At 47.8% G+C, this 17393-nt stretch overlaps 1 protein-coding gene across 8 annotated transcripts in view; it reads right to left on the bottom strand.

Moving 5' to 3' along the window:
• Positions 1-4281: 4281 nt before the first annotated feature.
• The window catches only part of ZNF516 (zinc finger protein 516), a 152207-nt gene continuing 139095 nt past the window's right edge, over positions 4282-17393 (bottom strand). For 5 of the 8 annotated variants that reach the window (XM_063653837.1, XM_063653839.1, XM_063653841.1 and 2 more), the window contains one exon: positions 4282-4642. In XM_063653837.1, the coding sequence (XP_063509907.1) occupies positions 4544-4642 (99 nt within the window). In that variant the 3' untranslated portion in view covers positions 4282-4543. The remainder of the gene's footprint in view (positions 4643-17393) is intronic. The other 3 variants (XM_063653834.1, XM_063653833.1, XM_063653835.1) reach the window with 1 other exon arrangement.

The following is a 17393-nucleotide window of genomic DNA, read 5'->3' on the forward strand; positions in this document are numbered from 1 at the left end:
GGGAACACAGAGGCTCCCAGCCTGTATGTCAGGGACAGCAGCTGCGCTCCGGGAAGCACCTGTACACCTCTTCGATGGTGACGTGTCTCAATAGCGTTTCCCCATGTAAAGATTTCTTTGGTTTACATCATTTGGAGAGTGAAGGCAAGTCCATTGAATGTGGGATGGATATAATATCACTTTCCACATTCCAGATTACTGGAAATTCCCACTTTTTTTTTTTTTTGCAATCACTTGCAGGGTTTGGGTGTTGCTGCCAACACAAACCTGTAAAAGAATTGTTTTTCAAAAGGGAAAGCATTTGAATGAACACCCCAACGGCACAGGTTTGCTTCCCAGGTCAACTCCCTGTCATGAGAAGCCAGCTGTGGGTTCTTGTCTCTAACCTCTGCATAGGATGAGGCCCTTCTGTACCCCTTTTAACCCCATGTCAGAGACCCTTTCATGCATTAGCAAGAACACTCACAGCTAACGTGGCTCTAAATCATTTTAATGAGGAAAAAAAATCAAGTAACTTCTGACAATATGTGAAAAGCATGCATAGTTTTAATACAAAGACCAGAGGGGCTATAACAATCACTTGATCCAAACTTTACTTTTTGGTTATGTTAGGCTGTGTTTAGTTGAATGCCTCCCAAGGACACACTTAGAAGAATCACATACATCATCTGATAGCATTTAGTCAACATCACTTTACAGGGAGCACTGTGTTTACGTCTCTGCAAGTGAAGGATTCCAACGCGAGCACATTCACATGGGAGAGGTGAACACGAAGAAATGCTAAACAGGACGTGCAACATCAATGTGTGCATTTCCTGTGTATGGGACACGCTGCATCATGCCTCACCACCAAGCCTCGTGTGCTGTGTAGTCCATAAGTCCCTGGGACACCCACAAGAGCCTGCTGAGTTCATCCTGGAATTCCAGGGGAAATTATGCATTTGCAGTTTAAAGTAGAAAGAGCAGTGAACTTGGAAGAAGAGAACTTAGGCCTCACTAGCCCAGCTCCAGCCCATCAAAAGGGCTGTGTCCGCAAAGCACAACTTTCTGTGCCTCCGTTTTTCCAAATTATAAAGCAAAGTGAAAAAATATCCCACAGATGTACCCCTAGAGGTCCTGTGACAATGAGGGGTAAGAGCACAGAACAGAGTGGAGAACGCCACCAAATGTCCATGCTGCTGCTCCAATTTCAGCATGTCCAGAGTGAGGCACACAGTCCGTGACATTAGAAGATGAGAAATTCTAGATATGTTGATTGGCAAAACAATCTGCCTTAATTAATTTGCATTTGCTGGAAGCCTCATCTGCTCTTTAGAAGGTGCCATGACAGTACATGGATCATTAAGCCAAGGCGGTGTGTTCTCCCTCCATGGGGCTGAAAGTTTTGGTGTGAGGAGTTAGAGAGATCAAGCTTTCTTCCTTCACTTGATTTGCTTTCTTTTCTCCTCCACTTTAGAGCAGTAAAGTGACACTTACGGAATGGATGAAGAGAGCTTGGAGGCAGCAGAGAGGTTCTTCAAATGAGCCAGTGAAGAGCCAGGAGCAGTGAAGACGAGCTGCCTAGGTTGGAGATGGATCATAGGGATGGAGACATGGGTTATAAGATATAAAAGAATATCGGTGAAGGTCACACATGCTTCAGATCAGCTTAACAGGGTGGAAGTCAAAGTTCTAGCCGGGAAAAACAATTGTGTGGCTGAGCTCCCCTGGTCATGTCTCCGGGGAGCCATGAGCTGATGGTGGACCAGGATTCGGGATTCAGGATTCAGGCTCCTGACTTGAAAATGAGTAAATCAGCTGGATTCTAACTTTGCACCAGGGTCTATGTAGGGCCATGTAGGGCCCTAGGCACAGATTTGTTTGCATAGAACACATGGTGGGCAGTCAGGAATCGCTGGAGGGATTCACTAATCACGTATCTCCCATCTCTAGAACACGTTGCTTGACAGATGAGAGAACCACAAGTCACCTATGTATGTGAGTCGGACCTGAAGCTGCACTGAGGTTCGGTTTGTGAGACACACACATTCACCCATACAAACCCAAAGAATGGACTCGGAGACAGGAAGAAAAGCTGAAGCGAGACTTTTAACGGTGGTCTTGCAAGATCGGGTGTCTGCTAGGCGGGCACACCCACGGCAGTAACGGCAGGTAATTTACCTGCCAGCAGGCAAATCCCTCCCCCAGTTCCCCGCTGGTCAAGTACTGGGGGGTTACAATCTTCCTGGACATCACCTAAGTTCTATTATCCCCTTATAAGGTTATACCCCAAAGTTTCAATTTCCTAAAAAAAAAACTTTCTTCCCTTTTATGGGCTGACCCCTCCTCTACATTCTGTTCACTTATCATAACCTAGGTTCATGAGCCATGCGGTTTGTTACATTTGCAGGCTGGCTACCGGGACTTAGATCTATCACGCCTTGAAAATGGAACATTTAAATGTTTTCTCCCAGGTATGTCTGGGCATGCATGAAGACTGGTGCGGAAAGAGAGCTTCTAGCCAGTGAAACAATGTACCCAATATCATCATGCCCACTGGGCCCCAATGACTCATATCAGGGAAAAGGGGGGCCCTGGGCAGAAGCTGAACAACCTACTCTCACAGCAAACTGTGGGGGACACTGTGGGGACACTGGGACTCTTGTTGGGATGTGCCAATGACAGAGTTGGGGGACGTATTCCCTCATTATGGATCACAGCTGGTATGCAGCAAAGGATGCCTCTGGAGCAGCTGAGCCTTGGCGCCTCGGGCACAGTCAACACTGTGAGAGCAGACCCCCTGCCCGCCATGTGTGCCCCATGGCCCTTGGCAGGCAAGAGCAGAAAAGAACAAGACTCTGTGACCTGGAGGGGCCCTAGGGGTATGAGAGGCTCAGGGACAGTCAAAGCCAAGATGAATGCTCCCACGGAATGCTGTAACTTGGGTTATCTTTTTAATCTCATGGGATGAATGCTACAACAATATTGGCAAACATTTATTGGGTACATGCTGTGTGCTGGGTGCTGGATTATACGCATATTGTTTTATTTAATGGTAACAACAGCCCTGGGTGGTAAGCACAGTTATTCCCTCATCCTCTAGATGGGGAAGCAGAAGCTTCAGGAAGTTTGGCAACTCCCCAAGGTCATGCAGGAAGTGAGCAGCCAAGCCGATATCAAGCCCAGACAGGCTGATTCCAGGGTTCATGCTCTTGGCTCTGATCATCAAGCAAGCTCTGCCCAGGACTGGCTTCTGGGGCATATAACCAGGGACCTGTGCTTGGGTTCTAATGCTCTGTGAGTGCCATCTCGAAATTCATAATGATTTTATCTTTTAATTTGTGTTTTGTAAGTGAAATCCACTGGAATAGTGGAGCATGTGTCAGGGGCTTGGAGCTTTGATGGGGCTTACACGCAGTCCTAGCGTAAAGGTAGCAATGGCCTTAGAGTCACCCATTCATGTGGGATGGGATCACAACTATATGTGAGAGGAAATGCCAGGCTGAACCTCTTGCCCCACCAAGGCTCCACACACCAGCCCAGGATGGACAGCACTTGTGCCAGGTCATGGGGTGGCCCCCAGTGCCCGTGAAGGTCTGTGCCAGCCCCATAGGCATGCCTGGACCTGAAGGAACATGATGCTGTCTAGTAACTAAAAATCACCATGACAGCAGAGAGAGAGACCCAAAAGAGAGGCAAAATCTTTCTGTGGCACCTGTACCTCTATGACATCTTTCATCTTGCTTCTTTAACAAAGAGCCTCCCTCCATTTTCATTTTACACTGGGCCTTACAAATTATGCAGCTGGTCCTGTGTGTACAAATTTCTGTGGAAACACAAAAGACCTGGCAATTAAATCTGCATGAAAAATTTGGGAAGGGGTTCATAGGGAATCTGAACTGGATAGTGATACATTTGTTTGTGTAGGTATTCATAAATATCTTTTGAATTAACAAATAACTCATGTGCAGGCCCCTGCACAATAGGATTGGAAGATAGGCAACTGAAGCAGAGGACACAAAAGAGGCAAAGATATAAACATTCATGCATATATTTATTTTATTAGCATACTTCCTTTGAGTGTCTCCCTGATGCGAGGCACTAAGCTGGTCACTAAACCCCTCCAGGGAGTGGGAAAAACTCTCCAGGGGAAGTCCGTGATTGATTGTGACTGGAAGCTATGATACTGTGGATGAGGGAAATGACAGTATGAAGAGAGCTGAGTTTACAACGATCACTTTGGGGTCATGTAAAGGGTGACTGCTTCAGGAAAACAGAAGTCAATCTAGGTATTCTTGGTTTAATGCAGGAAATCATTGGAGGCTTCCACAGCCTCCTGGAAGGCTGGAGGGTGAAGGGTGGAACCCAATTGCTCAGGCAGATAATTTACAGGATACTCAATGCCACCAAAGCTTTCAGACATCTCAGCAGGAGCTGTCTCCCAAGCACAGCTGCAGGCCGCACTGAGTAGATGATGCTCAAGAATGCACCTTCCACTTTTGTTTCTGCCATCCACTCTACTGCAGAGTAACAGTTCTCCTTATCTTCCACCTTCCAAACCTCCCTACAGTGCCTCTTGGCAGTCTTTAACCTGGAACCCTGCAGCAGAAGGAATGCTGGTCAGTGTAGCTGCAGGCTTCTCTTCTGCAGGGCACAGGAGACTCTGGAAGAGATTGAGGCACAGTTGACAACAGACAATTCGGCACAGCCAATGCCAACCACAAAACTATCTGAGTTTTAATACTGTCCAAAGAGTTAAATGGTAGTTCAGGATTTCATTTATAAAGCTGGTTATAAGCTTTGTAGTGGGTAGATGGAGGTAAGAGAAGATGGATGCAGAAAATTCATTTGGGAGGATCTTAATTTTCTGAAGGCAATACGGAGCAGGATTAAGTTACCATAGTGGTGGAAGACTTCCTTGAGAGACATTTTAGAAGAAGAATCAACAATAATTGATAACTAGTTGGCTTTTGGAGGGATATAAGAAGTGTGCATTTACATACTGTTGGTGTCCACGATATCAAAAATGCCATCTAAGAAAAGTCATAACAATATGGTGTTTTCTTGTTGCATTAAGTGTCACTAGGATCTTTTTCATACCTTTTAGCATTTGTCATCTAAAAATCAGGCTCCCATGTCCTCATGGCAGTCATTGAGAGGAATGCTAAAGAACATATGCCCTCTGGCAGCCTCATACAAATTAGTCCACTCACCTCCACTGCATTTCACCTCAAACCTGACTTTTCATTGTCATCCAGGTGTCTGCTCCTCCTTTGGTGATTCTCCTACTCAGGAGATGCCCCTCTCATTATGCCTCTCAGAAATCTGGAAGCCAGCCTTTGCCTTCAGCCCAGTTCCCATCCTGTCTAAGCCATGACAAAATCTTGCCACTTCTGCCTCCTAAATATATATTGATATTGACCACTTTTTACCTTCTTTCCACCACCCTTTCAGACCAAGTCACCATCTTCTTGCCCCCCAAACTATAAAAGACTTCCCCTTCCAATCCACTCTCCACCCAAAAGCCATGATAGGCTTTGAGAAACAGAGTTTAGATAATGTCATAACCTGCTTTGGAAAACCTTCAATGTATTATGTTTTCACTTAGCATTAGGAATAGAAGTCCTGGCCCTAACATAACCCATACATCCCGCATTTCTGGCTGCTACACAGCACTCCAGTACAATTCTGAACCATTCTGATCCTCACCATTCTTTACCTACACTTCTACTCTCATTTTCTCTACTAAACCAAGTTCCTTCCTTTGAAATGCCCTTCCCCCACCATTCCCCTGGCAAACTTCTACTTTTCCTTTGGACTTCGGCTTCAATACTACTTTAGGTAACAAGTCCCTGACACTCTTCCTCCAAATCTAAATCAGGACTCTCATTTTTAAAATGTTAATTTGTTGCTATATATCTATTTGTGTTGGTATTCATTAAATATCTTTTGAATTAACACATAACTCATGAAGAGACCTTCTCATTTGTATTAACATCCAGCTCATATTTTTCATTTTTCTGCAAGGACAGCTTGCCAGATGCCTTGCTGCAGTCCAGATACATAATCTCTCCCTTAATTTTTTCACTTTCTCAGTTTTTAAATCTTTCAAAGGAGGAAATGCAGTTAGACTAACAACGCTTGTTTTAATAATTTTTATTTATTCAAAGTTCATTTTCAGAATACCAATTCTACATGAGCTTTGGGCTAAGAGATGAAGACATGGCAGGGCACACTGGCATTGTTCTTGGTGAATTGCTTTTCCTTCCAGGTGCTCTCAGACCATTTCTTTAATAATGTCTTCCAGAAGACTGCTCAAGCAAACCGGTATATAGTGTGTGAATCTACCATCTTATTACTTTTAAAACAAGAGCAACACATTTGTCTACTTTTTGGCACTTCCTCAGTCTTCCCAATCCCTCAAAGGTCCCTGACAGTGCTCTCATTTGCCAGTTGTTTCCATGTCTTCAGCTGGAAGTGATGCAGTATAGGACATTAAAATGAATTTAAAACATCATGGAGACTCCGTTGCCATTCCTTCTGCTACCTTTTCTTTCCCTCCCTCCTTTGTCACCTCGCTTCCCTCCATCCTTCATCAAAATGCCAGACATAGTGTAAGGTATTAGGCACATAAACATGGCCCTGTCCTCAAGAAGCATTTTCAACAAATCAACTCATGGTTATATAATCCAGAATGTATCTAAAGGTAATAAACAACCCTATCGATGCCAGACATCTTATATTATAATCACTTATTTGCCTTGCAATTATGTTGCTAAGAAAATATACCAGTGACATTGTAAGTTCATCACAACTGAAGAGTTCACTATTTTTTCTCCTCTGCAATCTTACATTTAACAAGCTTCTTCATCATTTCCTAAAGTAGTACTATTATGAAAGAAATAGTCTGGAAATCCCCAATGACAATTTTCTTCCAAGAAGCCATTTTAAAATTGCATAACTGATTTACAGTGGCTGCTAAATTATTTCTATTAATAGTGCAGATTTAAATTCTGGTTCTCCATCAGACATTGCAGAAAGGGGATTGTTATTTTGGTTAATCACAAACCCAGCAGGTGTCCAGCAAAGGGCCTGACTTCTGTGGGCTTCCCTGAGGTGCAAGGGCAGCTGAGCTGTAGACATCCTATGATGTCTGGTGCTGTGATAGGTGCATGCTGCAATCTGAATCCTATCCACCACTCCATGGAAACTGCCCTACTACATCAGCAGAGATGGGCTATTTCAAAGCACAATGGACTCATCTAGATTCATGTTTGCTTTAACTTCAGCTTTTAGTGAAGCCTGCCAGCTCCATATCTGAACCCGTAACTAGCTACATTTCCTCTTCCCTTACTCCTATAGGAGCATCATCACCTATTGATACTTTGACTTCTTTTTCATCTTTATTTTTTTCTTAGAGAGTTCACACATTTTCATGACTTAAGCATGAGTCTAATCATACATGAATCTTTATTTTCAATCTCACCTCCTCCATGAATCTTCAGGCCTATATTTCCAATTAATTTTAGCATGGTGTGAATTACATATGAGGATAATGGTAATGATGAGGATGATGGCAATAATGATGGTGAAGATGGTGGTGATGATGATGGTGATGGTGAAAATGGTAATGGTAATGCTGATAGTGATGATGAAAATGGGATGATAGTGATAGTAATGATAATTGTGATCATGGCAATAATGGTGATAGTGATGGTGACTGATGGTGATGATGTGATGGTGATGATAATGATGATAGTGATGATGATGGTAATAATGGTGATGTGATTATGACGATGATGATGATGGTGCAAATAGTGGTGATGCTAACAGTGATGATGATAGTGATGGTCGTGATGGTGATGGTGATTTTTATTACGGTAGTAACAGTGATGGTGATGGTGACTATTATGGTAATAATGGTGATAGTGTTGATGGTGAAGATGGTGGTAATGATGATGCTGATGATGATTATGATGATGAAGACGATGATGGTGATGGTGATGATGATGGTGATAGTGATGATGGTGATGGTGATGAGGGTGATAATGGTGATACTAATGATGGTGATGATGGCAATGACAATTATTATTATTATGGTAATAACAGTGATCACGATGATGATGGTGATGGCGATGATGGTGAAGATGGTGGTAATGGTAATGATGGCAATGGTGATAATAGTGATGATAGTGATGGTAATTATTATTATGGTAAAACAGTGATGAAGATGGTGATGGTGATGATGATGAAGGTGGTGGTAATGATGTTGCTGCTGATGATTATGATGGTAATAATGGTGATGATGATGTAGGTGATGGTGATAATGGTGATAAAAATGATAATGATGGTATCATCAGAACGTCAGCCTTGTCCTGGGAAGAATCCCTATCTCAGGAAAATGTGGTCATTCAGAAGACAGTTTAGAGAGATAGAAAAGGACAAACCTATTGAAAGTAACCTGCTAATCTCAGAAAAATAAAGATACCACTTTTGAGCCCCAAGTCTAATCAAAATACATGAACTTAGTACATGTCACAGTGACTTAATGTTTTTAGAAAAGGAGGCTGATTCCTCAGGCATTATAGAGATAAAACCTATGAAAAGAGAAGAAATTATAGAAATTCAGAACAGGACTAACCATATAGGTCCGGAGCTATCCATACGCAAGTCCTCATGTATATCAAAGAGGGAAGATTTTAGTGGAGTTTAGTTAGCTTTATTTTGCTCACTAATTGCTTTAGGAGTTCATCTTTTATGTTATAAATGTACATAGATAGACACACATGAGCTTTCCCCAGAAGCCTTCCCTGCACCCTAAGGTTTGGCTAAGTCTGTCTCCTCTGTTCTCCTAGGGTACTGTGCATACTTCTATTGTTGCACTCAGCACATTATTTGTGGTAGATTTATTACAAAAATACCTTCAAATCCTTAGCCTTCCCTGTATTCACATTTTTTGCAATGCTGCTTGCAGACCATCCAGTCAAGAGGTGGAATCTATTTCCCCACTGGGCTGCCTTTCAGAATTACTTTGGCCAACAGAATGGGGTGTGTGGAACCAGATGCTGGTCTCTGTCTTCCATATCTCCACTCTCAGTCTGGCATCTCTGCCTTCATCACCAGGGTCCTGCTGAAGAGTGAGACCCAAAAAGCAACAGTTGCCCCAGCTGAGCCCCAGGCACATGAGAAAGCTCAGCCATGATCAGAAGCACCCCCTCGCTGATCTGCAGCTGACTGCAGATGCATGAGTGATCCCTGGACCTGGCCAGCCCAGGTCAGCAAAACCACTGCGCTCATTGGTGGTGATGGCGATGATGGTGATAATGATGGTGAGCAAACCTCCATGGTCATTGTTGTGTGCCACCAACGTGGTGAGGATATTTGTTTTCTAGGTCATGAAATAAAGTAGTGGCCAAGACAGTCCCTGCCTTTAGGGCATTTATATTCTGGTGTGGGAGACAAATAATAAACTATACCTACGTGTGTGTGTGTGTATATATATGAATGACACATAGTGGTAAGTACTAGAAAGAAAAACAGCGGACAAGTGGATAGAGCATGATGAGGGAGCATTCCAGCTTCCACAAGCAGCCAGGGCAGCTGTCCCTGCCCTCTGGGAAGGGGCATGGGGGCTGAGACCTGTGAGACCCAGATGAAGTGAGGCAACAAGCCGAGCGAACACCCAAGGAAAGTGTTCCAGGAAGTGCAGGTGCATCGCTGAGGACAGTGTTTCATTGACTACATGTGGCCTGCTGCCCAGGACAGAGATAACATTTGGTATTTGTCGATCAAAATACGGAAAAACACACAGTGTCTATTATTGGGCTTCTGAAATATTTCCAAATGGTGGCCAAGATTAGAGGATATACATCTTTCCCAAAACCAGAAATATTTCTAGCTTTAGTTAAATTCACTATATTTATAGGGGGGCTAACTGTCAAGCTTTCATCTAGAAAAATACTTAAATTTGAAAATCTAGGAATATCTTAGAAGTCTAATCCACCTACATTTGACTCATCGAGAGCTGTTTTCCAGAACCTTTCTATTATTCTTATTATTTCAAAAGGTGAAGAAAATCCAATCAGGGAGTCATTTACAAGGGACCAATGAGCCTCCAGTCAGTTCCACACGAGGGCCGGGCACTCGCTGCTGCGTCCTGCCTCCCACCTCCCCACGGGCTACGGAACTGCGTCCGAAGGGTGGCATCCTTCCTGCCTGGTCTCAGCTGAGCCTGCACTGCCCAAGGTCCCCAGCGGTTGGCTGGAGCTGACTAGTCACGGCCAGGCCGGTGGGGCATGAGCGGCTCTTGTGGCCCACCGTTGGCTTGCAGAAGGTAAGCAGGGACTGCCATGTCCTCTCTTAGGAGCCCAGGCCTGGGATAGGGATAAACTCTGCCTGTGGGCTCCCAGCCTGAGCCGAGGGTCATGTAGATCCAGGGGCTGGTGCAGCTACTGGAGGCCACACGCAGGCAGACAGCTGAGCAGATGAATTCCATCCAGACAGGGGACAGCAGGACAGAACGCGGGGGTAGACTCAGGGCTGCGGCCGTGGACGGCCAGGACCACGCCTGGCTCCCGGGGACACCGGGTCCCTGTGGGGACCCCACGGCACATCCTCTCCCCAGAGTACCTGAGCCCTCGTTTTAGTCTGAGAATCAAATGTCATTTGTATCGGGCCAGCCTGAGGAGCCATTGCTCCTTACAGCAGTCCCAGAGGCACAAAGCCCCTCAACCATGACAATCAATGTGGGCTTGACAATTTGGGCAGCCCTGCTTGGCCACCAGTTTCTCTCTGAACAATCAGCTCTAGGCTTCCCACCTTTCAAACCAGCCATCGGCTCACACGTTCTCCACAAAGCACTCCACCAGTAAAGATGACAGGAGGCAGCCCAGCCCCACGCCCCCCACCTGTGAGGAGTCACGGCCTGGACCCCTTCTGTTCCCTGCCCTAACTGCGTCCTTTGCAGGCACCTGGGTGCTGGCCTCTGCCTGGTTCTTTACCACACTGCAGCCTCCCCGGGTAATAGAAAGCCCTGAGGCTCGCACCTGCCCGGTCCAGCTTTGGTGGGGCTGGTGCTCAGGAGCCAGCCCCAGGCAAGACAGGGAGGAGGCATGCCTTGCCTCAGTTTCCCCTGCATCATCCTTGAGGCCCATGTCTGAGTGGCCAGCCCCTTCTCCTGCACCTGCTCCTCCCCAGCCTCCTCCCAGGGTGGGGGACCCTGCTCTAGGCTGAGCTCCATCTCCCTGTCACCTGCAGTATGAGACCCTCACCCCCAACCTGACTGGTGTGGAGACAGGGTCTTTTAGGAGGTCCTGAAGGTTACGTGAGGTCACTAGGGTGGAAACCTGATAGGACATGATGGGTGTCCTTTTCAGAAGAGGAGATTCAGACACAGAGGCCAGCAGAGGGATGATCATGTGAGGACATGGGGAGGAGACACTTTCCGCAGGCCGAGAAGAGAGGCCCAGAGGAGCCAGCCTGCAGCCTTGCCATCCAGCCCCCAGGACCTGCGGAAAGAGACCCGGCTGTGAAGCTGCCCAGGCCTGGCGTCCTCTGTGGCAGCCTGAGCAGGCAAATACACTCCTGTCCCGCTTAGGAAGAAGGAAACTATTCCCCAAAATGGAACATCTGTGTCCTCTGCCTCACACCTCCAGCCGGCCCAGCGAGAGCCGTCCCCAGATGCCCCAGGCGTCCCCTCAGCTGCTGCCCCCCTCGCGCTCCTGGACCCTGAGCCCAGCTGTCCTCTTCCTGCCCCCTCAGCCAGCTGGGCAGCCTCTCCCTGTGCTGCTCAGGGCTCTTCCCCTCATTCTCTGAGCCCAAGATGAAGGGGGGCTCCCACTGCTCCTCCAGCTCACTCCGAGCCCTGCTCCGCCCTCAAGGCACCCACTCTCCAGCCTGGAGACACATTCTGAGCACTCAGACTTTCCATCCCCAGCCCCTAGTTGTCTTCATAAATGCAGACCCATGTGGGTAGCTGTGGACGATGCTTCCCTGAACCCCCAAGAACTCCAGGTCCTACCCCCAAATCACACGTTCCTCTCCCATTCTCCGGACGTGAGTCAATGGCACCACTTCACACACCCCGAGGCCCAGGCACCCAGGCCTGAGGCTGCTCCAGGTCCGAGGCTGCTCAGTCAGGACCAGGAGGCCAGGAGGCATCCACCCAGAACCCTTCTCCTATCCAGCCATGCAGGTCCTGTAAGCCCCACAGCTCCCACCCGCCTGCTCCAGCCTCCTCCAGGGCCTGTGAACAACGGCTTTCAGCTTTTGTGTCCACTACCAAAGTACATTCCACACAGGCAGGGAGATCCATTCTGCCAACTGCCAACAGCCAAGAGCCAGTTTATGTTTGTCTTTGACAAACACAAATCAGATTATGTCACCCACCGGGCAACACGCCTTAGCAGGGTCTGCGCGGCCGGGAGAATGCAGCCACGTGCCCTGCTCTCCGGCCTGCCCTCCCTCCTGCTCCTGTGCGGGCTCCTGTGTGGAAGGCCTCCCTTCCTTGGGTGCATGCGGCGGTCTCCCTCCAGTCCTTGTCCTCTCCTGCGCCCTGAGTCCTGTCGACTGCTCGGCCTGCATGCAGAGGCCCTGGGACGAGACCAAGTTCTCTGCCTCCAGACCCCCTGCCAGGCTCTGCCCGTCGCACTTGTCTCTTTCTGAAATGTCTGCATGTATCTGCTTGTCTGGTTACTGCTTGCATCCCTAGGAGAACACAAAACCCCATGAGAGATGGGCCCTCGACTTCTGAGCTGCTCAATCTCCAGTGCCTGGAAGTCAGCGCGAAATGTAGCAGCGGTTCCGTCAAGATCCGCGGGCAAAGCAGCGCGTACCATCATCACTGTGGGCCTGTGTCAAACCCTGCCAAGCACCGTGTGGCCCCGGGGGCCAAACATGTCATCTTCATCTTGGTAGCCCCTTCCGCATGCAGCGGGTGCTTAATTTATGCTGGCTGAAAATAACGAGGTGAATGAATTTGCATTCGGGGTTGCTTTACATTCATGTGTGACGTCCACCTGCCATCTAGTGGTAGAAGAGGGCAACTTCAGGAAAATGAGCTTTTGAGAAGAAATTAGAGAAGCCCTTCAAAAATGGATAAAGGAAGATCGGGGGCGGAGAGACGGTCCCTTTGACTGTTGGTTTGCAATCACTTCCATCCCTGCTTCCTAGAGAAGCGCTGAGAACTCCCCTGAGAACTGATTCTGGCACATTCTGCGGGAGGCGAAAGTAGGAAGGCGAAGGCGGGGAAGCCCCAAGGCGAAATGAGTACCTGTCCTTCTCCTGGCCTGCACACCAAGGGAGGACAGGCCCTTTTGTTCCCCGGGGCACTGCACGGGGCAAGCCCAGGGCAAATGTCAGAACACAGGAAGGCCGTCTTTCCCGCTTCTTAGTAAACAGAGAGAATGTGAGGAAAGTTAAGCTACATTGAAAAGAGTGAAGAATGCAAAACCGAGGGGGACAAGGTGGTGAGAACGCAATGGAAAGAAAAGGTGCGTAAAGCAGAAAACCTGAAAGGCAAATGTAATCTTGATGATGTAATAATAACAGAATCGGCCGGGCGCAGTGGCTCATGCCTGTAATCCCAGCACTTTGGGAGGCCGAGGCGGGTGGATCACGAGGTCAGGAGATCGAGACCATCCTGGCTAACACCGTGAAACTCCGTCTCTACTAAAAATACAAAAATAAAAAATAAAAAAATAAAATAACAGAAACATAGAGTAAAACTGAAGAGGCTCACTAAGGACCTGTGAACGCACAGCCCCTCCAGACCTCAGCCTGACGGAGAATTTTAGACTACGTGGTCCCTGAAGAGTGTTTCAACCTTCAAGTTTTCTAACTCTCTGATTTTAAAATTAATGTAAGGCAAATCCCTAACAAAAACCTAACTGTGTATTTGTCACGAGACTTTTCTTTGAATAACTGCCTGTCTGGGCAGGGGCTCTTCTCACACTGAAGGGGGGCACTCCTGGATCCAGGGTCGCAGGTTGAATTCACACCTGAGCCTGCGCCACGGGTGTAGGACGCCCAGCAGCAGCTTCTGGAGAGCAGAGAGCCGGGGGAGCGGCCATTTCAGAGGGGGCCCAGGACAGCTGGGGCCACCGCCTTCCCAGCACAAGGTGGGCCAGGCCCCACAGGTGGCCCCAGAATTGCAAAGCCAATGGCAGCTTCCTAAGTAGTCACCGAAAAGCACTTTCAGTGTGGACCCACCAGCCTGTGTGTATTCAGCAATCCCAGCCATCTACCTGACCTCAGGCTACAAAGACGGTCGTGGCCGGAGCCGGCTGACTCTTTGGGAAAGCAGCGGGACCCGGGGACAGCGGGCTGCCTGCGCTGCTTCCCACCGGGTGGCAGGCCCACTGTGTGCTGGCACCGCGTCCTGCTCACCTGTGTTGTGGTGGGGTCGCAGAGCAGGCCCCTTGACAGGGGGGGTCCGGAGCCGCCTGGTGCCGGCACAGCCTCAGGGAGCAGCCCCTAAGCTGCCCCGTGGCAGCCAATCGCCCACTTTCCCCCCGTGGGAAGTCTGTGCCGTGACCAGAGCCTCTCACCCTCCCACGGTCCCCACGCGGTGGCCTTTGCTCTGCTCAGCACCTCCCAGAGCACCGGGCAGAGGCACCCAGAAAACCGTCACCACCTGATCCCGCAGAGAATCGCCCGTCCTCTCCGGAATTCTGTCCAACTAGCACCGCCCCAATAAACAGGAAAAGCCTTTTTCTTTTTCCAAGTCCACCTCCACTTCAGAAGGGCCAGGGCAGATTTGAGGCAGCTTAGGACACTTACAAGCCCGAGAAAAGAGCCAGATAAGGTAACATGTGAAATACTGAGAAATCGGCTGAGTTTCCCTTTACCAGCCCAGTAAAAGCCAGTGACAGAACCCATCCCCGCAGGCACTTCGAGGCCTGAAACTACAGGTCTAAACATCGCGGGGTGTTCACCGGTTTCTATTAAGTAATTCCTGTCCTTAAAGAGTATGATCAGCTCTCCTTTAATAGTTGTCAAATAATAATACAACAGTTCTCATTAAGAGTGTCATCAGCGGCTGGGTGTGGTGGCTCATGCCTGTAATCCCAGCACTTCGGGAGGCCGAGGTGGGCGGATCACGAAGTCAGGAGTTCAAGACGAGCCTGACCAACATGGTGAAACCCCATCTCTACTGAAAATACAAAAATTAACCAGACGTGGTGGTGCACGCCTGTAATCCCAGCTACTCAGGAGGCTGAGGCAGGAGAATCGCTTGAACCCGGGAGGCAGAGGTTGCAGTGAGCTGAGATAGTGTCATTGCACTCCAGCCTGGGTGACAGAGTGAGACTCTGTCTCCAAAAAAAAAAAAAAAGTGTCATCAGCTTGCTTTCTAAGTCTACCTGAAACCTACACTTTTGTGGATAGGAGAAGAAATCCAACTGTTTACCTAGCTAAAAAAATTTATTGAACAAGGGAAAATGACTTACATCTTGTGTGTCATAGGTAACAGAAATTTCCAGATTCATAAACGCAATATACTTTAAGAAAAAAAAAAAGGCTGGTGTCTAGAGACCATGCTTATTTAAAGACAATTTTATGGGACTTGAAAAAACATTGTCACTCAAATTTCTTGGAAGTAATTCCAACTTACATTTACATATCGCATTAACGTTGACAAAATGCAGCCCATATCGTTTGCCACAGTAACACCAATACTGGGAGATGGCCATTTCCACTGTACAGCTGTGGAAACTGAGGCACGCACTAATCACCATTTAAGAAACATACACACGGAGAGCCACGGGCCTGGCTTCAGCACAGCCACAGAAATGCAGTGCAGTGAATCTGCCCTCAAGCACTGCCAAACTCAGCTCAGTGGGAGGAGGCAGAGAGGGTCTATTTAGTTTCAGATGTTGTGATTGGTGCAACAGCACGCCAGGATGTCCAGAGAGCTGTGCGAGTACAGAGGAGAGGCAGGAACCCAGCCTCCTCTGGCGTGGGAGAGGCAGGAAGAGAAGTCAGAGCGGGCCAAGGCTCCGGGGCCACTCCCCGCAACTGGAGCCTCTTGAGAAGGCAGGAAAACCGGTGCACAAGAGCACAACACCGTTAACGCACCTTGTTTGGCATCGGGTGCCTGCGGATGACTTGTGGGCATCAAATCACGAAATGATTTGCAAGGCACAGGGAAGCATTTGGGATGTTTCTGGAGGTAACAGAAAATTACTGAAAGTTTCAACCAACGAAGGAGAATGATCTGTGTTCCAGGAAATTCCTGTGGTAGCAACACAGAGTGAGCTGGGGTGAGCTGGCAGGTGTGGAATCCCGGGAAGAAAGACCCAGGTAGTCCAGGTGGTTCTTCCCCAGGATCAGCACAGAGGGCAACAAGGCCAGAGCGGTGGATGGAAGGCAACGTAGCCTTCATAGATAGATACAGAACTAGATCTACAGATAGTATCTCAATCGCTCAAAGATGCACACTGAATTATTTACAGTCGAAATGACACAGTGTCTGAGAATCACTTTGAAACATTCCAGAACAAATGACAACAAAGGGTAGAAACAAAACTTGGCAAAATATTGCAATTGTTGCATCTGGCGAGTGAAAAATGTATAGAAATGTGTGTGTATGTAATGTGTATTTTTTTCCTTTTACTCTGCATTTTATCCCAGCTTTATTTAAGGCAAAATAATTATACTCAATGACTATGAGGATCTTGATAACTTTGAGGAGAGACAGTGCAGTGAAGCAGGTGTTGGTGATAAAAGCTAGAACAAGGAGGGTAAAGTGATCACAAACGATGTTTTAGGAAGGAGGAAAGGTAAGGATACAACAGGTGTAGAGGGTTCTGGGGTCCCAGGAAGGTGTTTCCTTGGTGGTGTTTTTGGGAAGGGAGTGTCTTGAGCATGTCCACATGAGTAAGGGAAAGAATTGTCAGAGAAGGAGATAGAAACGGGAAGAAAAAGGCTACTGGACATGCCCATTTGGCATGCAACACACCTGGAACTCACACCCAGGTCTGGGGAGATCCCGGCGTTCTTACCCCCACGCACGTTACAGCTGAACTTAGAGAAGGTCACCCAAAATAAGCCTTGCTCCCTCTGAGGTAGAAGCTCAGAAATCCAAAACGTCTTGTTTTGATCCACTGACGACCTCCAATTGTCTCGCTGACGGGATCCACACCCCAGGTCGCTGAGGTGATCCATGCGGGTAATGGGTGTCTCAGTGTTTTGGAAAGTAGTAACATGTGCTACAGTTTCGATACGTGTCCCATCCAAACCTCATGTCCAAATTTCATCCCCAATGTTGGAGGTGGGCCTAAGGGAAGGTGTCTGGGTTATGGAGGCAGATCCTTCATGAATGGATTAATTCCCTCCTGGGGGTTGGGGGTTTAGGGATTTCTTGCTCTACTAACTCCCAGGAGGCCTGTTGTTTAATAGCCTGGTACCTCACCCCC

Source organism: Pongo pygmaeus, chromosome 17 (assembly GCF_028885625.2).
Source record: "Pongo pygmaeus isolate AG05252 chromosome 17, NHGRI_mPonPyg2-v2.0_pri, whole genome shotgun sequence".
Taxonomy (NCBI): domain Eukaryota; kingdom Metazoa; phylum Chordata; class Mammalia; order Primates; family Hominidae; genus Pongo; species Pongo pygmaeus.